Here is a 27,848-nt window from a genome sequence, read left to right on the forward strand (position 1 = left end):
AAAGGTTATGGGGATAAGGCAGGAACTGGATACTGATAGTGGATGATCAGCCATGATCACAGTGAAAGGTGGTGCTGGCTCAAAGGGCCGAATGGCCTACTCCTGCACTTATTGTCTATTATTTATGGTTATATATGATATGCACGTATATAGTCAAATGGCAATAAACTTGACTTGACTTGAAATAATTAGCCTTAATTCTAGATTTTTCTAGAAGAGGAAATACTCTCCTCGTATCAAGAAGATTTTATATTTTGTAAGGCACAACTACCTCTTGAGTCTCTGGACAATAACAGTTCCACCCTGCCCTGCAATAGGCTATACTATAAAGGAACTATGCTTGACTTCTTTCCATAATACTTGATTGAACTAATAGACATAAATACTTCGGTGATAAGTACTGCATTGCTTTAACAGAGGAAAATAAAATGAATGGACCATTGGTCTAAAAGCAACCCTGAAGTCTTAATATTATGCTCCTATTACAGTCCCAGAACTACAATCACCCATCCCATCATGAGGTAGGAGTTCAGGGATGGTGATTGTTTATGGACATTAAATGCCCAGCTTGCAACAATGACCGCACCCCATGAATAAAACACCACCCACCTTTGCCTAGACCAACTTCTCTTTTTTTGTTTACAAAAATCAGCTTTTAGTTCATTTTGAAAATAACAATTTGCCTTGTATCAATTGTTGTAGTGGAAAAGAATTCCAATCATCCACTACTCTTTTCATGGGGGAGTGTTTTCTTACTTTCCAATTTTCACTTTTAAAAGGCTAATCTATAAGTTTGTTACCCTTTATTCTTAACTCCCCCAGACAGCAGAAATAATTCTTTACCATTTTAGTTCCTTTTTCCTCCTTCTCTTTTTGGATTGCCTCCTTCTCCAAGGTGCTGTAGTCAGCATTTAACGGTGTTTTTGATGATCTCTACCTGTGGTCCCTTTTCTAACTTGGTTCCCCTTACTCAATACACCATAATAATTCCATACCCCTTTATGAGATTGAACCAGGAACTGAAGCAATGTCCTGAAAATTAATCCTCCTCCCTTTTATGCTTCAAAATATTTTGTTCCCACATTTTGGTTAGACAGATATACATTGGATGTGTACTCATTACAAGCCCTGACTCTTCAATTTAGATTCTTGATATGCTGTGTAACATCATTCCCTATGATATTTGCAATTTTTAAAGTCTGCTGACTTTTTTTATGTTGAAGACTATTGGCCTACACAATATCGCATATGGAATCCCGAGCAAGGTAGACCTTAAGGTAAACTAGCCAAGGACAGCTTCATTCCTAGTTTAAGAAAGTTGAAATTTGCCAAACTCCATAAAAAGAAGAATCCAGTACAGTCAGTTACCTTCGAATTGGTCTACTCCCAATACTCACCAATAACCTATTCTCCATTGGTCAAATTGGATTCTGGCGGTCCCATTTATCTTGATACATCATTTAAGAATTCCAGAGTTACTGCTCTTGATGAGAAAACATTATTTGATTGTACTATGCATCATGAAGCCTCATATAGTTATGAGAGCAAGACAAACTTTCTGCAGAAATGGCTTCCTTCCTTCCCTAAACCATTCTATCAATTGCCTGACATATCAAGATGGTAAGAATAATCTCCACTAATCTGAAGGGGTGGAACTCCAACAGAAGTCAGTTTTCTACCATCCAGGACAAAGCATGTCACTTGATTTATGGTCTGTCCAGCATCTTAGACTTTAGTCCTTCTGTAAGTTGTGTACCATTGCTTTAATTTGTATTGTTTACAGAAAGTTCTGCAATTAGATGCTAAGACTTCATGAGCTGTACCACACAACTGGGATGTTGACGATATACAGGATGATGGGAGCATCATTATCTGCAAACTTCCCTTGAAATTTACATAACTTACTGGCTTGGAAATACATTACTTGTCCTTCATTATTCCTGAGTCAACATCCTAGAACTCTCTGCATTCCCTTTTGTTTCCCATATTACCATCAGCTGTAGCATAGTTCATGATTACTTCAAGCCCCAAAGGGATTGTTACAGAAATTCAAGTCTTGCATTTTACTATAGGAGCAGCTTCCACTCATGGACTGCAGCATTTCAGGTAACATTGTACCATCTTCTCCGGTAGAGTAATAAGGGATCAATAGTAAATGTGAGCAACGTCCTAATCTAATATTAAGTTATCTATCCATATATCCAAATTGCTGTGTCATGAGGAAACTGTCTAATCCTAATACATAGTAAGAGAAATTTTAATGCAAACCGAACAGAATGAGTTTGCTCATATTTAAAGTATGTTAGCTCAAAGTAAAGTTTGCATGTAATTATTGAACCATTACTGGTATTCGAGGTGAAATAATACTTTCATGAACAAAAAAACCATAAATAATGTGAGGCCCTGGGGGGTTGTGGTGAGTGGTTCTGTGCTGTCAAGCAAGAAATGAAATAGGAGAGAAACTGTCATGCAGATGTCTCAGATGAGATACGTGCAAGGAGAAAATCAAATTTATTTTGAACAATCATTTACAACACTGCAAATATATGTGTAACAATATAAATTCTATTCTCTGATTACAGTTAACCCGATCAACAACAGAGGTCGCAGAATTCAAGATGGCGGTTGTGAATAAGGTCTATTCACGGCTAGGACCCGGAAGTGAATAGCGGGGTGGGCGATGACCAGGAGTCCAGGTTCGGGCCTGCAACTTGGGTCCGGGTACGGGAAACAATGATCCCCGGTGGTGAATGAAGGCCGGACCGGACGGCAGCAGGTCGCCTCTGATGGACGAGTGGAAGCCGAACCCGCGAGCCAAGCCTTTCGTCCCGCGGCGGCACAGGAGCTGGTTCATCAGCTGGAAGTACAGGCTGAGGGGACAGCGATCGGTCAGGAGGCTGTGCCAGGTGAGGAGGCCTTGGCGCCGGGCATAGCCCCGCTCCCTGTCGGTGTACACTGGAGCCGCAGGGGAAGGAGGAAGCGGGGTAGGAAAGGTCGGGGGGAGTGGAAAGAGAGGGAAAGGGGTGGAGTGGAAGGAGAAATGGGAGCCTGACTTCATATCTGCAGTGCCACTTCGTAACAATCGGCACCTCAAAGCAGTGGTAGAGACTCTCACAACACGCAGGCAGTGTAGATGATGGGATTAGTACGTAATGAAATGGTATTTCATGGTTGCATTGAAGATGGCAATTGAAGTTCTGGTTTCTGTGCTGTATGCTTCATGAGGCTATAGGGTGTCTGCAGAAGTCTCTAAAATAGGTGGGATAGGGGTTCAATGTCTGTGCTTAATTCCCCATCTTCTGGGTTCTACATCGAAGTTCAAAGTAAATTTATTATCCGATTAGGTAAACTGTATGTCACCATACAGATCCCTTTTCTTGTAAGCATTTGTAGTTGAATAAAGAAATAGTCATAGTCATGTTTTATTGATCTTGGAGGAAATTGCTTTTCTTTACAGTTGCACCATAAATAATAAATAGTAATAGAACCATAAATAGTTAAATAGTAATATGTAAATTATGCCAGTAAATTATGAAATAAGTCCAGGACCAGCCTATTGGCTCAGGGTGTCTGACCCTCCAAGGGAGGAGTTGTAAAGTTTGACGGCCACAGGCAGGAATGACTTCCTATGACGCTCTGTGCTGCATCTCGGAGGAATGAGTCTCTGGCTGAATGTACTCCTGTGCCCTCCCAGTACATTATGTAGTGGATGGGAGACATTGACCAAGATGGCATGCAACTTAGACAGCATCCTCTTTTCAGACACCACCGTGAGAGAGTCCAGTTCCATTCCTACAACATCACTGGCCTTGCGAATGAGTTTGTTGATTCTGTTGGTGTCTGCTACCCTCAGCCTGCTGCCCCAGCACACAACAGCAAACATGATAGCACTGGCCACCACAGACTCATAGAACATCCTCAGCATCGTCCGGCAGATGTTAAAGGACCTCAGTCTCCTCAGGAAATAGAGACGGCTCTGACCCTTCTTGTAGACAGCCTCAGTGTTCTTAGACCAGTCCAGTTTATTGTCAATTCGTATCCCCAGGTATTTAATCCTCCACCATGTCCACACTGACCCCCTGGATGGAAACGGGTCACTGGTACCTTAGCTCTCTTCAGGACTACCACCAGCTGCTTAGTCTTTTTCACATTAAGCTGCAGATAATTCTGCTCACACCGTGTGCCAAAGTTTCCTACCGTAGCCCTGTACTCAGCCTCATCTCCCTTGCTGATGCATCCAACTATGGCAGAGTCATCTGAAAACTTCTGAAGATGACAAGACTCTGTGCAGTAGTTGAAGTCCGAGGTGTAAATGGTGAAGAGAAAGGGAGACAAGACAGTCCCCTGTGAAGCCCCAGTGCTGCTGATCACTCTGTCGGACACACAGTGTTGCAAGCACACGTACTGTGGTCTGCCAGTCAGGTAATCAAGAATCCATGATACCAGGGAAGCATCCACCTGCATCGCTGTCAGCTTCTCCCCCAGCAGAGCAGGGCGAATGGTGTTGAATGCACTGGAGAAGTCAAAAAACATGACCCTCACAGTGCTCACTGGCTTGTCCAGGTGGGCGTAGACACGGTTCAGCAGGTAGACGATGGCATCCTCAACTTCTAGTAGGGGCTGGTAGACGGACTGGAGGGGATCTAAGTGTGGCCTGAACATAGGCCAGAGCAGCACCAGAACAAGTCTTTCCAGGGTCTTCATGATGTGGGAGGTCAATGCCACCGGTCTGTAGTCATTGAGGCTGCTGGGGCGTGGCGTCTTTGGCACAGGGACGAGGCAGGACGTCTTCCACAATACAGGAACCCTCCAGAACCTCAGGCTCAGGTTGAATACATGGCGAATTACTCCACATAGCTGAGGGGCACAGGCTTTGAGCATGTGGAATCAATGAAAAACCAAGATGCAAAAGAAGTCAAACCATACAAAAACAAAGTACAAACATAAATAAACAAGCAATACTGAGAAGATGAGTTACAGCATTCTTGAAACTGAGCCCATGGTTTGTGGAATCAGTTGATAGCTGAGGTGGTTCCATGCTGGTTCAGGAGGCTGATAGTTAAAGGGAACGAAATAACCGTCCCTGAACCTTGTAGTGTGAGACTGAAGGCTCCTGTACCTCCTTCCTGGTGGCAGTAGTGAGAAGAGAGTATGAGCTGGATTCAATTCAATTCAGGCAGGGGACCTTGAGGATGGATGCTGCTTTCTTGTGATAGTGCTCCTTGTAGATGTGCTCAATGGTGTGGAGGCTTTTGCCTGTGATGGACTGGGCTGTAGCCTCTATTTTTTGTGGGCTTTTCCATTCAAGAGCATTGGTTTTTCCTCTCAGGCCATGATGTAACCAGTAAGGTTATTTTCTACTGTGGATTTATAAAGGTTTGTCAAAGTATTAGATGGTCAATGGGAAGACTTAACTTCATTTCCCTGGCACTAGATTCTCAAAACTGAGAGCTCTATAGTAATAAATTTCCAAGCACATATAGGGGACATCGTAAAATTAGTCTGCTCTTGTCACGTGTACTGAGGTACAATGAAAAGCTTTGCCTGGCATGTCACTTCAGACTTAAGTATATTGAGATGGTGCAAAAGGAAAAGCAATAACAATGCAGAATAGTGTTACTGCTACGGAGAAATTGCAGTTCAAAGGTTCATTTATTACCAAAGTATGCATGTACTTTTGTCCTGAGATTTGTCTTCTCCAAATAGCTACGAAACAAAAAAAACACGGAAATCGTTCAAAGAAAAACACCAAACTCACCCCCCACGCAAAAAAGAGCAGTAACATGATCATCAGCCCCCAAAACCCCTACCCTGCCCAAAAAAACTAACAAAACACACCAATGAGAAAGAACAGGTGAAAACACAGAATAGAAAGCCGTAAGACTGAAAAAGTTCAATCCATAAATGCTGAATCTTGGTAGCATCCTCCGATAGCATCGATAGAAAGAGATACTACTTGAACGTAGAGAGAGGCCTGCCCTTTGGGAGCAGCAAGCAATGGGCCACCACATAGACTCTTTCTCCCTGGCAGCAGAGAGATGCTTTCATTCAGCGATCAAAAGCAGGCAGTCAGTCCTGAACCTTCACCCGTCTTCCGCATTTGCCTTGGTGTTTCAAACTTCTTCAACGCCTTAATCAGCGATTAATGAAAGCTTCAGTCGATTACTGGCTCGCGCCCCGTTTCTATGTTTCTTTGCCTCAAGGCGCTTCGAGCTCGAGCTTGCTTTCTGGAATCTTCTCAGAGGCAGCAAAGCACTGGATCACTGAATCATTCTCCCAGCTGTAAATCGCAGAAACACATTTAAGATGAAAATCAGATGTAAAAGAAGTGAAATAAACAGCTTTGTGGACTAGAAGACGCTGGAAGACGCTGACCAAGGAAGCATTGTAGGCTGACCAGAGTTCGGGTAGACAAGTAAGGAGCAGGGACCATGACTGAGTAGAGTGAGAGATGAAGAGTTCAAATTTATTGTACAAGAGGTCTGTTTGGAAGTTTTGCGGCATTAAAGATGAACTTGAGTTTGATGGTATCTGCTTTCAGGGTATGTGTGGTATCTTCTGACTGATGAAATGGAATAAAGGAGAGAGTGATCGGGGGGGGGAGGGTCTTCGATTATGTTGTCTGTTTTCCCATGGTAGGTAGAAGTGTAGACAGAGCCAGTGGAGGGAAGGTTGGCCTTCGTGATAGGCAGGATTGTGTTCAAAACTCTGCAATTTCTTGTGACCTCGGCAGAATACTTGCCATACCAAGCTGTGGTGCATCCAGATAGTTTGCACTCTGGTGCATCTATAAAAATTGGTGAGTGTTATGGGGAATATGTTGAATTTCCCTAGCCTTCTGATGAAGTAGAGGTGCTTGCGTTCCCCCTAGCATCTGCATGATTGGATCAGGACAGGCAGTATTTACACCTAGAAGTAGTAAGCTCTGAAATACTTCCACTTCAGAACCATTGATACAGATTACTGATGCATGTACTCTGTCCTGATTCCTGAAGTATTTTGTTTTTTCTGACACTAGGGGGAAAGGTCGTCTTGACACCAAGTCACTAGGCTCCCTATCTTCCTCCTGTACTTCCTCATTCTTGGTGGGAGGAAGAAGAAGGGGAAGGATTGCAAGGACTTCTGGAGATTCTTGGCCTGAGTAATCACAGTCGATTAGGAATACTTGGCAAGGCACAGAGCATCTCAAATTTCTACAGTGGGACTTCATGTGGATCCCCAAGCAAGTGGTGAAAATGGGCATGAAAGATTGCAGATGCTGGTTTGGTGGGAATATGTGCTGATTTGTCAGGTGGGAAAACATAGATCGTCTGATGGCAGGACTGAGAAGGGTGTTGCTATTTAGCTGTCCTATTTAAATAGCTGGCTGATTTCAATCAGTTTGCAACAGTTTGGTTGATCATTGACTGTTTTTATTGTTATGCAGCAGAGACAGAGACCTTTTGGTGTCATGTCTGTGCTGACCGTCAAATACCCACCTCCATTGATTGCATTTTCTAGTACTTGGCACGTAGCTTGCAATGCCATAGCTTCAGAACCCTGAGAGAGACAGGAACAACTGGAGGTTAGGATTTTCTTTCAAGAGTTGGTTGATTGTGGCTGCACATTGATAGCAGGCAGCTTTTCAATGCTTTCTGTTATTAACTTGTAAGTTGATTCACCTCCTGTGACAACACGGTGTCTCCTGCACTCTTAAATTCTATCTGGTTTTGGTGTTTCTGTATATCTAATCAGCAGAAGCCCTCTTTACATTTTTAGTTCAACACTGTATGTTGTCAGTTACTTAACTATTGTAGGATGTAAAGTAATCATTGATGCTGTAGTGAGTGAACAGTTATCTGAAGAGCCACCTCACACTGATTGCATTAAATATAACAAAGCTATGATAATAAAATGTGGAACATGGGTATCAAATTCACTGTCAAGTCATTTAAGTATTTTATGTTTGCATTTGGTTATTGCAGGCATTTGAAATATTTGGGCTAATGTTTTGTTTTTTTTGCATTCTGATGTTTTTTATCAGCACAGGTTTGATCAGATACATTTGTCTTCCAGACTGGTGCGCTCCTGTTTTTACTTGTAACCATAATTGTCAACGTTAAGCTTATTTTGGACACAAGAAGAGTAGCAAATGAAGAAGAGCTTGAAGAAGACTATGGTCAGTTTATGTAAAGATTTCTATACTTTTTATTATTATTTTTGTCAACAATGTAAACGTATAACAGTTTCTAGCTATATAAAGATATGTGATGTCAGTTCTCTCACCCATGTTGAGGTTAAGGTGTAACCTTTCAAATATAGATAGCCATAGATAGAGATTGCCTATGCTTGCTTTCATTGAAATCGCAAAGAACAATGCATTTTAGATAGTTCTCGTGTACAGTTGCAAGAAGATGAAGCTCAGAACACATTTTATGAAGTAATTAATTCAGAAAACCAGGTGATTGCAAAGGGTTCACAAACTTTTTCTTGCAACTGTACGTCTAAAATTTGCTTTATCTAAGGATTAAATTGACACTGCTTTTTGATGATACATGTCAGTGTGGCCTTTTTAAGTCCAGCTTTGGTAACTTTAACAGGAGAATAAAGCTTGATGGGATAATGATTACATGTAATCCTTTTATCATTTTTGATTTGAAGATTTAAGTGGCTGGTGTTTTATATGCATAACAAATCGTTGAAGTGATTTGCTTTGCTTTACAGTATATGGTTTACTTTCAAATTTCAGTACATTAGCCACTTTTAAAAACATGAGGAAAAGGAGTGAGAATTGGTTCCCTCTTAGCTACTACCTCTTCTAATGAGATGTGGACGTCTTAACCGCTGCATTTCTCTAGCTACATAAATCTCGATTCCCTTTGTCTAAAAATTTATTCCTCGCATTGTAAGCATGCTGTACACACTGAATTTCCATGGCCATCTGGTGTAGAGAATGCCCCAGATTCACAGTATAATTAATAGTTGGAGATAGGTGGTAAATATCTGTACTGCCAGCAACTTCTCTATGCTGAGCATGCATATTGCTGACATTTTTGTACTTGTCTGGTATAACTCAGTTCTGCCAGCTCCTCCATAGGTGTTTTATGGATATCATCTTGTTTCTGTGGTAGACGATGCAATGCCGAATATGGAAACTGCTCGAAGGCCATCACACGGCCGGAAGGTTCTGGACATTGAAGTATATTCCAGCAGGTCAAAAGTCTACGTTGCTGTTGATGGAACCACAGTAAGCACCTTCCTCCTATTTAATTTTAGTTAATCAATGGTGCTTTGTAATACCAGTTTTAACATTAAAGCTGCGCAGAAAGGAACAAGTAGAAAGGTGATTAGCTTTATGTCAGAGTTGGATACCATCAAAGCTATAGTGATCCATCAGGATGAGTATTTAAGTTCCCTCCATCTCCTTCATAGAGTTATTCATTGTCTTTTGTTTTGCATATCACGAGAGAAATGTTGTTATTATCTCTGTTCTTTTCACATTTTTATTGTAGTGTCTTTGCATCTTCTCTTCTGGAAGATTGATTGTTATCTGAATGCCCTTGTTTTTGTTTTTTATTTTTTAGTGTTGAAGTGGCTGATATTTTTTTTGCTCCATTATAGGTCTAAACACAATGACCATAAAAAGACATAGGAGCAGAATTAGGCTATTCGGCCCATTGAGTCAGCTCTGCCATTTGCTTAGGGCTGATTTATTTATCCTCTCAACTCTGTTTTGTGTAACCTTTGACACCTTTATGACCTGTCAACCTCTACTTTAAATATACCCAATGACTTGCCCTCCACAGTCACCTGTGGCAATGAATATCATATATTCACCAACTAATTCCTCCTCTTCCCCCTCTTTTCCCCCTCTTGTCTGTCGTAAAGAGGTCCCCTTGTATTCTGAGGCTGGGCTCTCTTTCACCAGACTCCTCCACTACTGGAAATATCCTGTCCATGTCAACTCGAGATAAGTCTTTCAGTATTCAATAGGTTTCAGTGAAATTTCCCTCTCTTCCCCCCCCCCCCCACATTCTTCCAAACTCCAGCGAGTTAAACCTTTCATTCCTCATGTGTTGAACCTTTCATTCCTGGGATCATTCTCATAAACCTCATCTGTACCCTGTCCAATGCCATCACATTCTTTCTTGGATATGGGGCCCAAAACTGCTTACAATATTTTAAGTGTAGTCTGATCAATGCATTTTCAAGTCTGAGCAGTATATTGTTGCTTTTATATTCTAGTTCTCTCAAAATGAATGCTAACATTGCATTTACCTTCCTTTCTACCGACTCAGCCTGCAAGTTAACCTTTAGGCAATTGTGAACTGGAACTCCAAGGTCTCTTTGCACCTCTGTTTTCTGAATTTGCTCCCCTTTAGAAAATAGTTTATGCCTTTATTCCTTTTACCAAATTGCATAACCATACACTTCCCTCCACTGTATCCCATCTGTCACTTCTTTCACTATTCTCCTAATCTGTCCAAGTCCTTCTGCAGACTCCCTGCATCTTCAACAATACCACCCCTGTCTTTGTATCATCTGCAAATTTGGCCAGAGAGCCATCAATTTCATCATCCATGTCATTAACATATAATGTGAAAAGCAGCAGACCCAACTGAACCCTCTGTGGAACAACGCTGGTTACCTGCAGCTCCCTCTCTGCCTTCTGCCGCTTCGCCAATTTTCTGTCCGTGCTAGTATCTTTCCTGTAATAACATGGGCTTTTATCTTGTTTAGCTGCTTTGTGTGTGGCATGTTGCCTTTTGAAAATCCATGTAAGTAACGTCCACTGACTCACCTTTGTTTATCCTGCCCGTTATTCATGTGAGCCCTAATATAGTGCTGGCAGGCAATTCAAACACAAGCACGAAACTGAAGCCATCCTGGCTTTGAACTGTAATGAAGAACCGTGGAAAATTTCCTCCTCATTCAGTCCCCCTCCCACCCCCCCCCAAAATGCATTAGGTGTATTCATGGTACCATCTACTCCAGTTGAGTTTAATTAAATCAACTCTTAATTGGTAGATCTGTTGATCTGAAGAGATGAGTAATGTTTATGTATCAGACTTGGTGGAAAATAAGATTTATAATCATTTATTCAGCTCACTGTTCATCTTGATTATCAAATGAGAAGTGTGTCTGCAACAGTGTGTGTTGAGTGATAGAGAGAAGGGCTTGAACAATGCAGGCAGCAATTTGACTGGGGTTTTAGTTTTCTATTATCTCAAATTCCTCTATGAAACCAGTGTTTGGTTGAATGCAGATGAACTTTAATCTTGGAAATTACTGCATTTATTCACTGCAGATTACTGTTTTTTTGTACAAAGTAAATCCTTAATATGAAAGTAATACTATGTAATTAATCTGAAGGAAGTTTTTCAGCTTGCAGTTTTTGCTTAGGCAAATGGAGAATGCTTACTTGTTGTTTAGTAGACCGATCAATTAGTTTTTGTAACTGTTCATGCCGACACATGAGAAAAATTTTAATTCCACAGACAGTCGAGCAGTGCTACAACTCATGCACTTTTAATCTGGTGTTGTAGGTTCTTGAAGATGAAGTCAAAGAGCAGAGTCGAGGAATACACGTTATTGTTCTGAATCAAGCTACAGTAAGTTTGGCACAAGAAGACTGAAACTTCTTCCCACAAACTATGGGTTTGCAAACAGATTTTTTAGATATCCTGAACAATGCACATTCATTGCAAATAATTGATTGCAAATAATTCTCTCTATTTAGCCAAACTACAAACCCCATTTCCAGAAAAGTTGGGATTTTTCCAAAATGCAATAAAAACAAAAACCTGTGATATGTTAATTCACGTGAACCTTTATTTAACTGACAAAAGTACAAAGAAAAGATTTTCAATAGTTTTACTGACCAACTTAATTGTATTTTGTAAACATACACAAATTTAGAATTTGATGGCTACAACACACTCAACAAAAGTTGGGACAGAGGCATGTTTACCATTATGTTATATCACCTTTCCTTTTAATAACACTTTTCAATCGTTTTGGAACTGAGGATACTAATTGTAGTAGATTTGCAATTGGAAATTTTGTCCATTCTTGCTTGATATAAGACTTCAGCTGCTCAACAGTCCGTGGTCGGGGACGTCACGTGATGACGTGGGATTGAGACGTGTAAATCCAGCTCTCCCGCAACAAATCAGCAAAGTACCGTTTAAACAAAACAAAGTTAATAAATATTTTCTGAAAACTATTTATAAACTTTGCAAGACTACTTTACGATATGCCTCCTAAACCGCAACAAAAGAAGTCTGCTGTTGCGAAGCAGCCGCGAGAGGGGAAGATAAAAGGGCCTACTGCAACGATGGAGCCTCGGACTCAGGTTGGATCTCCTTCGGTAGAACAGGGAGCAATGGCAGTGGTAGCGGTTTCTCCGAAGAAGTTGCCGGAAATGCGCATGCGCAAATCGACACAACTCAAACTACAAGAACCGACAGCCACTGCAATTGAAAATGACTCAGAGTCAGAATTGGATTCTGCAGAGAATACAGATGAAGAAGAGGAGGAAGAATTGGAAGTGATTGGAAGTAAAGGAGATGATAGAGACATAAGAGAGGCTATATTGCAATTAACGGCTGAACTAAGAAAAGTAAGAGAAGAGCTTAGAGATACGAAGATGTGCTATAATAAAGTTATGGAAAGACAGGACAAAATGGATAAGAAGCTTCAGAAGATGGAAAGAGCAATGGGGCATATGAATGATAGAGTGGAAAAAACAGAAAATGATCTGCTTGTCTGGAACTCGGAAAGAAATCAACTCTTGGAGAAAGTGGACATGTTGGAAAATTTCAGTAGACGTAATAATATTAAAATTGTTGGTCTTAAAGAAGGTACGGAGGGAGAAAAACCAATAGAATTTTTTCAAAGATGGATCCCGGAAGTTTTGCAAATGGAAGAGGAGGTTCGACCAATTGAAATTGAGCAGGCACATAGAGCTCTAAGACCAAAACCAAAAGATGACCAATATCTACGATCGATTTTAATAAAATTCTTAAGATTTCAAGACAAGGAAAGGATTCTACAGGCAGCTGCTCGAGCTGCCAAGGATAGAAAAGGGCCATTGATGATTCATGGGAACAAAGTTTTTTTCTACCCTGATATAAGTTATGAACTTCTGAAGAGAAGGAAGAAATTTAATCCAGTGAAAAAAACCCTATGGGATCACGGTTATCAATTTATATTGCGTTATCCTGCAACCTTGAAGATTTTTTTGGCTGGTGGAGAAAAAAGATTTGTTGATGATTACCAGAAAGCGGAGCAGTTTGTGTGAGATTCTCTGAATATTCACCAGATACAAGAACAAATCCAGGGGAGTGAGATAGATTGAAGATGAAGATTGGGTCAAAGAATGGACTTGTTGGATTTTTGAAGGTAGATGAATGTATAAATATATTATTAATTATACGAGGGGGCTAAGAAAGGTTAAAATTGGAGGAATATTAGTTGGGAATAGTAACACTAATTTTGTCTATATATATATATATATATATAATTTTTTTTGTTGCGGGGGAGCTGGAAGAAGCACTGACCAATTGCTACGCTAATCATGTGTGCAAGCGTGGCTTTTGCCACGACCCGTAAAATGGAGGGGGGTAGTGTTGTGTATCTTTTCATTCACAACATTAGTGGGGGGGTATTTTGTTTTTTCTTTTTTTGTATTCTTTCTATTTTTTTTTCTTTTTGCCTGGAAGGTTGGGAGGGAAACACATAGCAACATGGTGAAATTTAAAGAGATTCCCCAAGGAACTATGAGAGTTGAGAAGATAAGTAAGTCATGTTTTAGATTGGAGTAACTTTGTTAAGAATAATGACTAATTTATTGAATTTTTTGAGTTTTAATGTTAATGGGCTTAATGGACCAGTGAAAAGAAAAAGAATCTTAACACATATTAAAAAAATGAAGATAGATTTAGCTTTTTTACAGGAAACGCACCTAACAGAAACAGAACATCAGAAACTAAAGAGAGATTGGGTGGGTAGTGTTGTTGCGGCTTCATTTAATTCAAAAGCGAGGGGAGTAGCAATTTTGATCAATAAAACGTTACCAATTAGAATACAAAATGTAATATCTGATTCTGCGGGGAGATATGTGATTATACATTGTCAACTTTTTTCTGAACTATGGACTTTTATGAATATTTATGCACCAAACGAAAATGATGCAAAATTCATACAAGAAGCTTTTTTGAATTTGGCGGATGCACATGAAAAAATATTAATTGAAGGAGACTTTAATTTTTGCTTAGACCCAGTTTTCGATAGATCAACCAAGGCTGTTATAAAATCGAAGGTAGTAAATTTAACTTTATCATTGATGAAAGATTTAAATTTGATTGATATATGGAGAAGAATCAATCCTAAAGAAAGAGACTATTCGTTCTATTCCCATAGACATAAAACTTACTCAAGGATAGATTTTTTTCTATTATCAATGCATATTCAACACAGAGTGAAAAATATGGAATATAAAGCAAGAATATTATCAGATCATTCTCCTTTATTAATGACAATAATAATGGCTGATAAGGAAGAAGTGGCTTATAGATGGAGATTTAATTCAACATTATTAAAACGTCAAGATTTTTGTGATTTTATGAAAAAGCAGATTCAATTTTTTTTGGATACAAATTTTCATTCAGTGGATGATAAATTTATATTATGGGATGCGATGAAAGCATATCTTAGGGGCCAGATAATAAGTTATACGTCTAAAATTAAGAAAGAATATATGGCAGAACTAGATCAATTGGAAAAAGAGATTACAAAAATAGAAAAAGAATCTCAAAGATATATGTCAGAAGAAAAACGAAGGCAACTTGTCAATAAGAAGTTACAATATAATACGCTTCAGACATATAGAATGGAAAAAGCAATTATAAGAACTAAACAAAGGTATTATGAGTTAGGTGAGAGAGCACATAAAATTCTTGCCTGGCAGTTGAAAACAGAACAAGCTTCCAAAACAATAAATGCAATTAGAACAAGGGCAAATAAAATATCTTATAAATCTCTTGAAATAAATGAAACCTTTAAAAATTTCTATTCTGAATTATATCAATCAGAATCCCAAAATGATGTTAATGAGATAGAAAGGTTTTTATCACAAGTATCTCTTCCAAAATTGAATTTGGAAGAACAGAAGGGATTAGATATGCCTTTTACATTAAAAGAAGTTGAAGAAGCTTTAGGATCACTCCAAAGTAATAAATCTCCAGGAGAAGATGGTTTTCCACCTGAATTTTATAAAAAAATTTAAAGATTTATTATTTCCTCTCTTTATGGAACTAATACGTCAAGCAGAAAAAATATATAAACTTCCAGAATCTTTTTCAACAGCGATTGTAATAGTATTGCCAAAAAAAGACAGAGATCCTATGAAACCAACATCATACAGGCCTATTTCTTTATTGAATACGGATTATAAAATAATAGCAAAAATTTTATCGAATAGATTATCTAAATATTTACCAAAATTAATACATATGGATCAAACAGGATTTATTAAAAATAGACAATTGGCAGATAATGTAACCCGGCTACTCAGTATAATTCATTTGGCACAAAAAAGGGACGAGAAGAGTATAGAAGTAGCCTTGGATGCAGAAAAAGCATTTGATAGATTAGAATGGAATTTTTTATTTAAAGTATTAGAAAAATATGGGTTAGGAACGTCTTTTATAAATTGGATTAAAACTTTAAATTCTAACCCTAAGGCTAAAGTAGTGACAAACTCTCAAATTTCAACACCATTCCAGTTAAAAAGGTCAACTAGACAAGATTGTCCATTATCACCTGCTTTATTTGTACTGGCGATAGAGCCATTAGCAGAACTAATCAGAATTGATCCAGATATTATGGGTTTTAGAGTTAATCAGGAGGAATATAAAATTAATCTTTTTGCCGATGATGTTTTGCTTTACTTAACAAACCCACAACATTCGTTACATAAATTATCTTCTAGATTGGATGAATATGGGAAGGTATCAGGTTACAAAATAAATTGGGATAAAAGTGAAATTTTACCTCTTACTAAAGGAGACTATAGTCAATGTCGATTAGTAACCCAATTTAGATGGCTGGTAAATGGTATGAAGTATTTAGGTATAAGACTTGATAATGATGTAAAGAATTTATATAAATTTAATTATTTACCACTATTGAAAAAAATTCAAGAAGATTTTGACAAATGGATGATACTATCAATAACATTAGTAGGTAGAGTCAATGTTGTAAAAATGAATATATTTCCTAGATTACAGTGTTTGTTTCAAACATTACCAATACAATTGCCACAGAAATTTTTTCAAGAGTTAAATAAATGTGTGAGAAAATTTCTTTGGAAAGGTAAAATGTCAAGAATATCATTGGAAAAATTGACATGTAAATTTGGGTTAGGAGGGCTACAACTTCCAAACTTTAAAAACTATTATAAAGCAAATCAACTTAGATTTATTGCATCTTTCTTCGATGATCGAAAACCAGCATGGATTAAAATAGAATTAGACAAGATAGGAGAAAATAGACCTGAAGATTTTATATATAAATGGGAATCTAAATGGATACGGGAAAAGAAAGAATCTCCTATATTAACACATTTGATTGATCTATGGAATAAGATAAATGTTGATAATGAAACACAGAAATCTCTATTAGCAAGGAGACCTTTGTTCCAAAACAGACTTATTCCTTTTACAATGGACAATCAACTTTTATATAATTGGTACCAAAAAGGGATTAAATTTATAGGAGATTGTTTTGAATGAGGTATATTGATGTCATTTGAACAATTAAAGGATAAATATAAAATATCAAATAATACTTTGTTACTTTCAATTAAGGGCTTACTTAAAAGGTAAGCTGGGTCAAACAATATTTTTGCCAAAACCTAATGAAATTTAAATTTTAATTCAAAAAGGGAAAATTAAAAAATTTATTTCTTGTATGTATAATTTGATTCAAGAACAGACAATTAAACAAGGAACCCATAAGTCAAAGCAAAAATGGGAAACAGATCTGAATATTAATATTGATGAAACAAATTGGTCAAGACTCTGTCTTGACAGTATGACAAATACAATAAATGTTCGACTTAGATTAGTACAATATAATTTTTTACACCAATTATATATTACACCACAAAAAATAAATAGATTAAATTCAAATCTATCCGATAAATGCTTTTGGTGTAATCAAGAAATTGGTACTTTTTTACATTCTACTTGGTCTTGTTTTAAAATTCAACCCTTTTGGATAAATTTAAGAGTCTTATTGGAACAAATTACTGGAACTCAACTTCCACATAACCCTGTATTATTTCTATTAGGTGATATTGAAGGGATAAAGCCGAAACTTAAATTGAATAAATATCAGAAAGAATTTATAAAAATTGCATTGGCAGTAGCTAAGAAGACTATAGCAGTTACTTGGAAATCTGATTCGTATTTAAGTATGGATCGTTGGAATAATGAAATGGCTAGTTCTATTCCACTCGAAAAAATTACTTATAATTTAAGAGATAAATATGTAACATTTTTGAATATTTGGCGCCCTTATTTACAAAAGATAGGATGGCATATTTAAGTGCTCCGATAAAGATCTTGGTCCCTTGGGGAAAGTAACGAATAATTATACAACAAACAACACACATCAAAGTTGCTGGTGAAAGGGTCTCGGCCTGAAACGTCGACTGCATCTCTTCCTACAGATGCTGCTTGGCCTGCTGCGTTCACCAGCAACTTTGATGTGTGTTGCTTGAATTTCCAGCATCTACAGAATTCCTGTTGTTAGCGAATAATTATACCAAATTTATTTTGAATCCCATGGAGCATGTGGAAACCTTCCAATACCCAGGCGGCTCTTTTTTTTCCTCTTTTCTTTCTTTTTAGGTAGGACTATATATGGGGGGGGGTTAAGGGGAGGAGGGAGGGTAGATTTTATCTTTTCATGTATTCTTTTTGAAAACTCAATAAAAATTATATTACAAAAAAAAACAGTCCGTGGTCTCCGTTGTCTGATTGTCCTCTTCATGATGCGCCATACATTTTCAATAGGAGATAGATTTGGACTGGCAACAGGCCAGTCAAGCACACGCAGTCTGTGACTCTGTGTCTACTAAGCCACGCTGTTGTAGCCCGTGCAGAATGTGGTCTGACATTGTGTTGCTGAAATAAGCATGGACGTCCTGGGAAGAGATGTCGCCTTGATGGCAACATATGTCTCTCTAAAATCCTAATATACGCCTCAGAGTCAATGGTACCTTCACATACATGCAACTCACCCATGCCGTGGGCACTGATGCACCCCCATACCATCACAGATGCTGGCTTTTGCACCTTTCGCTGATAACAATCTGGATGGTCATTTTCATCTTTGGCACGGAGAACTCGATGCCCGTTTTTTCCGAAAACTAGCTGAAGTGTGGACTCATCTGACTACAGCACACGGTTCCACAGTCTTTCGGTCCATCTGAGATGAGCTCAGGCCCAGAGAACTCGCCGGCGTTTCTGCATAGAGTTGATGTATGGCTTTCTCCTTGCGTAATACAGTTTCAAGTTGCATTTCTGGATGCAGCGACAGACTGTGTTGAGTGACAATGGTTTTCCGAAGTACTCCTGAGCCCAGGTGGCTATAATTGTCACAGTAGCCTGACGGTTTCTTAGGCAGTGCCGCCTGAGGGCTCGAAGATCACGCGCATTCAACAGTGGTTTCCGACCTTGCCCTTTACGCACTGAGATGTCTCTGAATTCTCTGAATCTTTTCACAATATTATGTACTGTAGATGTTGCAAGACCTAAATTCTCTGCAATCTTGCGTTGAGAGATGTTCCTTTTGAACTGACTAACAATTCCTTCACGAATTTTGGCACAAAGGGGTGAGCCACAACCCATCCTCGCTTGCAAAGACTGAGCCTTTGATGGACTCTACTTTTATACCCAGTCATGATACCTCACCTGCTACCAATTAGCCTGCTTAGTGTGGAGTCTTCCAAACTGGTGTTACTTGAATATTCTGTGCACTTTTCAATCTTATTTTAACTCTGTCCCAACTTTTGTTGAGTGTGTTGCAGCCATTGAATTCTAAATTTGTGTATATTTACAAAATACAATTAAGTTGGTCAGTAAAACTATTGAAAATCTTTGTACTTTTGTCAGTTTAAAAAAAGGTTCATGTGAACTAACATATCACAGATTTTTGTTTTTATTGAATTTTGGAAAATATCCCAACTTTTCTGGAGGTGGACTTTGTAAATAATCTATTGGTATCTTGGGCTTTTTCATTTTGCGAGGGAATGTAAATCATAGGGTGATATGAGGCATGTTTAAAATTAAGAAATTAATAAATAAGGTTTTCCTGGTCATTGTCCACAATGAAGAACTGTAGTTAAGATGATTATAGACACAAGCTTGGACCCCACCTCAATTTCTATTTGACATTACAGGTGCCAGTTTGCCTCTTGAAGTCTATGCAAGTCACACGTTCATGTTTTTTTCTTATAGCTGCAGGCATATTTCACATTTGATAGTGCTGTGTGCATTGATTACTAGTACCAAAGTGTATTCAGTAGGCAGTTCGTTTCTCATGCAGCACTAACTTGACACTTGGCTATCCAGTTGGATGGTAATAACATAGATGACATTACATTAATCAGCACAAAGCAGTCCTGACGTTGAGCTGTATTTTGGATTCTAGAATGCCCCAGCATACTGAAATGGTCTTGACAATGCAGAATACTGCCCAGGTACTATTAATCTCTCCCTCTCCCAGTATAGAGTGCCTCCTGCTTCAGAATATCCACCATTGTTTCTGTACCTAAAAAGACCAAAGTAACATGTCTGAACAACTGGCGTCCTGTCGCACTCACCTCAATAGTAAGCAAATGCTTTGAAAGGCTGGTCAAGGACTACATCTGCAGCATGCTACCGCCCACACTGGACCCCCTACAATTCTCTTACTGACGCAACTGACAGATGATGCAATAGCCACAGCTCTACACACCACACTTACACATCTGGAGAAGAAGGATGCTTATGTGAGACTGCTGTTCTTGGACGACAGTTCAGCATTCAACACCATAATTCCCTCCAGGCTCGACAAGAAGCTCAGAGACCTCGGCCTTCACCCTGCCTTGTGTAGCTGGATCCTGGACTTCCTGTCAGGCCGTCGGTAGGTGGTGAGAGTGGGCTTCCTCACTTCTGCACCTCTGACCCTCAATACAGGTGCCCCTCGGGGCTGTGTCCTAAGCATCCTCCTTTACTCTCTGTATACTCATGACTGTGTCGCCACCCACAGCTCCAATCTGCTAATTAAATTTGCTAACGATACTACACTGATTGGCCTAATCTCAAATAATAATGAGGCAGCCTACAGAGAAGTCGTCATCCTGATACAGTGGGGTCAAGAAAACAACCTCTCCCTCAATGTCGCAAAAACAAAGGAGTTAGTTGTGTACTACAGGAGGAATGGAGACAGGCTAACCCCTATTGGCATCAATGAATCTACGGTTGAGAGGGTGAACAGCTTTAAGTTCCTTGGCATAAACATCACCGAGGAGCTCATGTGGTCTGTATATACCGGCTGTGTTTTGAAAAAGGCACAACAGCACCTCTTTCACCTCAGTTAGTTTGGTATGGGCCCCCAGATCCTAAGAACTTTTTATAGGGGCACAATTGAGAGCATCCTGACTGGCTGCATCACTGCCTGGTATGGGAACTGTACCTCCCTTAATTGCAGGGCTCTGCAGAGAGTGGTGCGGACAGCCCACTATTCAGGTCATTTACAAAGACAGGTGTGTAAAAAAGGCCCGAAGGATCACTGGGGACCCGAGTCACCCCAACCACAAACTGTTCCAGTTGCTACCATCTGGGAAACGGTACCACAGCATAAAAGCCACGACCAACAGGCTCCAGGAGAGCTTCTTCCACCGGGCCATCAAACTGATTGATTTATGCTGACGCAACTGTATTTCAATGTTATTTTGACTGTCCTGTTGTACATACTATTTATTATAAATTACTATAAATTGCACATTTAAACTGAGATGTAACGTAAAGATTTTTACTCGTGTATATGAAGGATGTAAGTAATAAAGTCAATTCAATTCAACTCAATTCAGGTAGAACTTGTTCATGAAGAGTAGGATCAATCCAGTGTGAGTCACTTGCAATGTAGTTTGTCTTCACTTGATCAGCAAAGTAATGGTGCTCATTGGTGCTCTGGTAAAATATGAAATTCCACATTGGGTGAGAGTGATTGCCCTTGACATGGGGGTAGTATTTGACTGATTGAAGCATCAAGGAATATTAACTGAACTGAAGTCAGTGGATATCAAGGGAAAAGTGCTGCATTGGCTAGAGCCACTTGAAGAAAAAAGATGATCATTACCATTGGAAATCAACGTATCAGCCTAAAGATATCACTGCAAAAATTATTCGAGGCAGTGTCCCAGGCCCTTCCTAGGCTAATAATGTTCCTTCCATCAGGAGCTCAGAATTCATTGATGAAGCAGCTGAAGATGGTTAGGTCTCAGATATTGACTTGAGGAATTCATGCAGTTATATCTTTGAGAGAGTATGTTGGTCTCCAAAGGCAGTGACTATCATTCTCTAAGGAATATGACTCCTGCCACTGAAGTGCTTTTCCAGTGATGTCCATCCTCTGACTTTAGTTTTACCAAGACTCTTTGATATTTCATTCAGTCAAACATACCTTGATTTTGAGGGCACTCACTTTGCAAAATGAGTTAATGAGTCCCTGTTGATACCAAGGCTGTGATGAAACTTGGAACAGAACTGGTCCTGGCAAACCATAAATGGAGTGATGTCATTAAGTAGCACTGACAGTATTTTCTATCCTTCACATTACTGATGATTGAGAGTTGATTGGGTGTTTAAAAAGCTGTATTGATTTTCCAATTTTTTATGAACAGGACACCTGAGTAAATTTCCACATTATTAAGCAGCAGCCAGTGTTTTAACAGCATGGGAGCAAATTGAGGTGTGGCTAATTCAGCAGCGCCGGTCTTCATCATTATAATTGAATGTTCCTTTTAACTGCTTTAACCTCTGGTACTCATACTGATTTGCTTTCAGTGAGGATAGTGATGTTCCTCAAGATGCTGTATGTTGTCTGTGCACTTTTTTCAAATGCAGGCACTTTTAGACATCTTTAATATTTAACCTACTTAATTTTCAGGCTGCATTTAAACCAAATGGATTTGTTGTGCAGTCCCACTTGTGTGAAAGGTGTACTGTAATAGTTAATTTTTTAATGTCTTATTGTTTTAAAATATTAAAAGGCAGCTTTTTTTTTTAGTTACCAAGTATACTAATGGTAGTAAATTGTTCTTTCTTTAAACAGGGTCATGTTATGGCCAAACGTGTGTTTGATACCTATTCACCCCACGAAGATGAAGCTATGATCCTTTTCTTAAATATGGTATCTCGTGGTAGAATACTTCTCTTCACTATCAAGGTTGGTGTAGTCTTTCCTTTTCCAAAGTTACATTTGGGAAATTCTGGATTTCCTTATGAGTTGTCTTATAACTCCCTTTGCATTTTGATTTTGTTTGGAAGGAGGTTCACCTTCCAATTGAATTGTTGGGATCTGCTTCTGGAATGTCAACTTGATGAATTTATTCATGTCTATACAGAGTGTTCCAATTAATCGGGCAATTACTTAATTGGGGCAGCTACTTATTTTGGACATCTACTTATTTTGGACAGCTCTTAGAAAAACAAAAAAAAATTGAGAAAATAGCCAGGATTCCCTTTGTTTATTTGCAACACCAAGACGCTTAAATGGGGCAGGAGCCCGTTGCTGAACCGTTTCTAACTAATGTCAGATGTGTGCACTTGTGTGGTTTTAGTCACAGCACTGTGCATAGAGTGAACGGTTTTTAAATGGCATCAGTTGTGCATGCTTGTGTTCAAAAAGCAATGATTTTTCTCACTGATAGTTGGTGGGAAATAAGCAGTAAGACAATTCAGAACCGTTTTGCTCACTGCAGTTTCAAGCATTCAGGCTTGGAGGTGCCAGAAATGTCCGAGAGTGAAAATGAAATGATTTCACTACTTCAGCAAGTCAGGAACTATGAAGAATCTGAAGGTATCAACAATCATCTTGAATGTTACAGGTCGACTTTCTATAATCCGGCACCATTGGGACCTGAGGAGTGCCGGATTAGTGAAAATGCCGAATTACAGAAGGATCACATGAAGCAATAGCTAACTGCCTCATCATACCTTTAAAATATCAAAGGATTCAAAGGTTCATTTAATGTCAGAGAAATGTATACAATATACTTCCTGAAATGCTTTTTCTTTGCAACCATCTACGAAAACAGAGGAGTGCCCCAAAAAATGAACGACAGTTAAATGTTAGAACCCCTAAGTTCTCCCCTCCCTCCCGCGCGTAAGTGGCAGCGAGCAACAATCCCCCCCACTGGCAAAAAAATAAAGCGCATCCACTACCAGCACTCAAGCGTGAGCTAAGCGATAGCAAAGACACAGACTAACAGTTACCCCAAAGGCTACATTGCACTCGCAGTTACTGAGGGAATCCTCATTAGTTTCTTTTCCTCCGCTTAGTAATCTGCTTAAATTCAGTGGGTTGCCATGTCTGATCTGAGGTCGTAGGCAGAAGAGAATGGGGCGCCGGCCGGGCGGTGCCGGAGGGCAGTGCATGACTGCCGGCAGGCGGGCGAGAAGCGGACAGACCCAGCACGTACCAGCTCCCCCGCTGCTGGCAGGTGAGATGGGTGGGTGCCGGGCGGCCACGCCTCACATAAATGATATTAATAAATGCAGGAAAACAAGCAGGAATTGCCTGTCTGTGCTTACAAGAGCGCGCCAACGCGTGAACAGTTCTAGCACAACCAAAACAATGCGCGGCAGATTGGTACGGTGGCCCAGGAAATTTAAAATTACAGTTGCGCGGAAAATTTGAAATCAGTGGGGATTATCAAAGGAACCGGATTACAGGTAGTTGGATTAGTGAAGGTCGACCTATACAATGAAAATAAATATTTGGAGGATGCAATCGTCAATAGCCTTGTGTGAAGACAATCCAGTATCTACACTAGGTGGTCTGTGCCAATTTTGTTCGCTTACAGTCACTCAAACGAACACATCAGTGTACACTGGATGAATTTGTCTGTCAATAACTATTAGGAACTAATACACAATTTCATAGTACTGCAGTGGTATTGATAATCTTATTTGTTCTGTATTTCCTTTAAGAACCTAATTTGTTATTCTGCTAAAATGGTAGTTTATTTTTGAAAATTTTTTTCCATGAAACTTCAGCTAATTGGAGCAGCCAAAATGTATTGGTCCCAATTAATCGGAATCCACTGCATTAGTAACAGGTTACACATTATCTTCAACCCAATAGTCTTCTTGCCAAAGTATTAGTTTTTAAACCAGAGAACCTTGAGTTTAATATGTTCATCATTCTTGCTGGAATTTTGACTTGTAGTCAGTTATTGAGCCTTTCCTCCAGTTCATATACCCTTCCCCCTTTCAGCTACTACCACCACCCGGTTCTCCTTATAACTATACTAATCTTTTGCAGCCCTGCGTGATAAATTGGTTTTCAGAAGTTACTGTCATGGCTGTAGTTCAAGACAGAACATGCAAGAAATTAAGAACAGGCATAGGCCATCAGGCCCCTCAATCTACTTCACTCTTTAATACAGTCAGGGCTGATCTATGCTACCTATTCCTCAAATGATCAAATAATTATCCCCCTCCATTTTAAATTCTTCCAATGATCTAGCTTACACTATCACAGAGGCAGCAAATTCCAGAGATTGATCACCCTCTGTGAGAAGAAACTTTCAATTATCTCAGTTTTAAATAACCGCACCCACACCCCCTGTAGTTATATCCTCTTGTTTGAGTTCTTCCACTTGTGAAAACTTCTCAACATCAACCTGGTCAATCCCCCTTAGGTTCTTCTATAATTGAATGAGGTCACTCTTTGTGTTTCTAAACTCTATGGAATACAGAAACCAGTCTGTCTAGCCTTACTTGATAGAACGTCCACAGTGGACTAGCCTTCTACCTTTAGGTGACTAGTTTTTGGGGGTGGCTACTGATGTACTAGTTCCAGGACAACATTACAACCAAGCAGGTTACAGAGATTCGCCCGTACAGAATTCAAAAATTGCTAGCCATAAATTTGAGAGATGGAATAAAAGGTTACTCTTGAAAAATTTCTTTGCAAAAAAAAATTAATTCAATACTTTTCAATTTGTATTTCTTGGTATGTGCAGATGATGAAGCTTCTTGTTACAGACAATTGTAATATGGCCCATTTTCTTAGAATCCAACCCTCTCCTCCTTTTATGTGTGGTGGTTACCTCTACCACTAATTTAGTACTTAAAAGCAAATGAAAAGAAATTTAAATAATACAAAAGAAAGACACTTTAAAATGTATGATTTACTTAAAATGTATTTGAAGACATTAGATCTAAATTGGCTGACAGTACAATCCCTTCAATTCATTTCTCCCATGTACATTCTTGTAAACTCTCTCCACTGCATATGCGTCAACTCCTACATCCGCACTAAGGCAATGTTCAGTAATTATTTCGACCACCAGCCACGATGCTTTTCTGACGTGTGAGGAAACTCGACCAGTCATGAGAGGAATATCCACACAGTCAGCCACAAAAATTGGGATCAAACTTGGGTTTCTGAAATAGTGAGGCAGTAACACTATCTGCTTTCTCACCGAGCAGTATGTGCTGTTGCATAAAATTTAAAATGGTCAAACTACCTTTTCAGCAAAACACACAGAATGCTGGAGGAACTCAGTAGGTCAGACAGCGTCTATGGAGTTGATGTTCTGGGCCGAGACCCTTCATAGAGCAATCCTGATAAAGGGTTTCGGCCTGAAACGTTGATTGGATATTTATCTCCATTGATCTTCCCTGACTTTTGTGTGTGTTGCAGAATTTCTTGTGTTTATAAATGATATTTTCAGTCCAAGAACACAATAAATAAGACCTAAGAGTAGAATTAGGCCATGCACTGATCAAGTTCGCTCTACCTACTGATCATGGCTGATTTATTTTTCCCTCATCCCATTCTCCTGCTTTCCCTCTCCCTTTGACACCCTTACTGATCAAGAACCCGTCAAACTCGGCTTTTAACTATAGACAATGACTTGGCCTCCACAGCGTCTTTTACAATGAATTTCACAAATTCACCATCCTCTGTTTAAAGAAATTCCTCCTCATCTTTACTCTTTAGCAGGCGTTCCCAACCTGGGGTCCACTGACTCTTTGCTTAATAGTGTTGGTCCATGGCATAAAAAAGGTTGGGAACCCCTGGACTATAGGGGTTTTCTTTTATCCTAAGGCTGTGCCCTCTGGTCCTAGACAGGCCCAGAGCTATCAAACACTTTTCATACAATAATTCTTTCATTCCCAGAATCAGAAATTTCAAAGTACGTGGATGTCACCATGTGTAACCCTGAGATTCGTGTTCTTGCAGGAATAGACAGTAAATCCAAGAAATGTAATAGAATCAATGAAAGCGCATACCCAACAGGCTGGAATAACAACCAATGTGTAAAAGACAACAAACTGTGCAAAAATAAAGTTAAAAAAGTGCAATAAATATTGAGAATATGAAATGAAAAGTCCTTGAAGGCGAGTTCATAGGTTGTATGAACAGTTTAGTGATGGGGCAAGTGAAGTTAACCCCTCTGGTTCAAGAGCCTGATGGTTCAGAGATAATATCTGTTCCTGAACCTGGTGGTGTGCTCCTGTACGTTCTTCCTGATGGCAACAGCAAGAAGACGGTATGCTCTGGATGGTGAGGTTCTTTGATGGTGGATACTGCTTTACTGCAACAGCACTCTGTACTGATGAGCTCAGTGGTGGGGAGGACTTTACCTGTGATGGGCTGGGCCATACTCATTACTTCTGAAAGGATTTTTCATTCAAGGGCACTGGGTGTTTTCACACCAGGCTGTGATATAACCAGTCAATATACTCTCCACCACATATCTATAGAAGTTTGTCAAAGTTTTACTTGGGGAAATAGAAAAAAACACTACAGTACTCTGCAGGTACATATATATAACTGGGATACCTGACACATTTCTGCAGTACTGTAGTAATTTTATGTATTGCCCTGGACTGCTGCTGCAAAAAAAATTCATGATGTGAGTGATGATAAATTAGACTCTAATATAGGTCTCTATTGTAGACTGAGAGTGGGAAAGGGGCAGGGAGAGAGAACCATGTTTGGGTAAAGGGGAAGGGAGAGGAGAGGAAAGGGAGCAGGAAGCAGCACAGAGGCATTCTGTAATGATCAATAAACCAGTTGTTTGGAATCAAATGACCTTGCCTGGTGTCTCAGGGCTGAGTGTGTCTGCACTCATGCTAACAAGACTCCCCAGCACTCCTCTGTCACCTGTCCCACAGCCTTCCTGTGGCAAGCATAAACATGGCATTGGAGCTGTGCTTAGCCTCATAGTGGTAAGTATAAAGTGAGTAGAGTAGGGTGCTAAGCACACAGCCTTGTGGTGCAAATGTTCTGAGGGACATTGTGGAGGAAATATTGGCATCCGAACTGGTGCTTCAGGATTAAGTATAAAGCTAATGAAAATAGCATCTGCTGTTGACTTGTTGTGATGGTAGGCAAATTGGAGTGGATCCAAGTCCCTTCTCAGGACTATTTTTGTAAGCCTCCTCTGCCAGCACACCCTTCCTTAGCTGCAGGGCCCGTTGCGCATAAAACTTCAAAACTCCGGCTTACAAACAGGAACTGAAGCGGGAGGTCACGGTGTCAAGAGTAGTGTCGCGTTGGACGGAGGAAATGGT

At 39.5% G+C, this 27,848-nt stretch overlaps 1 protein-coding gene across 1 annotated transcript in view; it reads left to right on the forward strand.

Annotated features, from left to right (window-relative positions):
* Positions 1-2,601: 2,601 nt before the first annotated feature.
* pomgnt1 (protein O-linked mannose N-acetylglucosaminyltransferase 1 (beta 1,2-)) overlaps positions 2,602-27,848 on the forward strand; it is an 81,858-nt gene continuing 56,611 nt past the window's right edge. Inside the window, exons 1-5 of the mRNA XM_063064384.1 lie at positions 2,602-2,906; positions 8,056-8,158; positions 9,111-9,226; positions 11,526-11,591; positions 22,369-22,482. Coding sequence (XP_062920454.1) covers positions 2,751-2,906; positions 8,056-8,158; positions 9,111-9,226; positions 11,526-11,591; positions 22,369-22,482 — 555 coding nt within the window. The 5' untranslated portion in view covers positions 2,602-2,750. The remainder of the gene's footprint in view (positions 2,907-8,055; positions 8,159-9,110; positions 9,227-11,525; positions 11,592-22,368; positions 22,483-27,848) is intronic.

This window comes from Mobula hypostoma, chromosome 12, assembly GCF_963921235.1.
Source record: "Mobula hypostoma chromosome 12, sMobHyp1.1, whole genome shotgun sequence".
NCBI lineage: Eukaryota > Metazoa > Chordata > Chondrichthyes > Myliobatiformes > Myliobatidae > Mobula > Mobula hypostoma.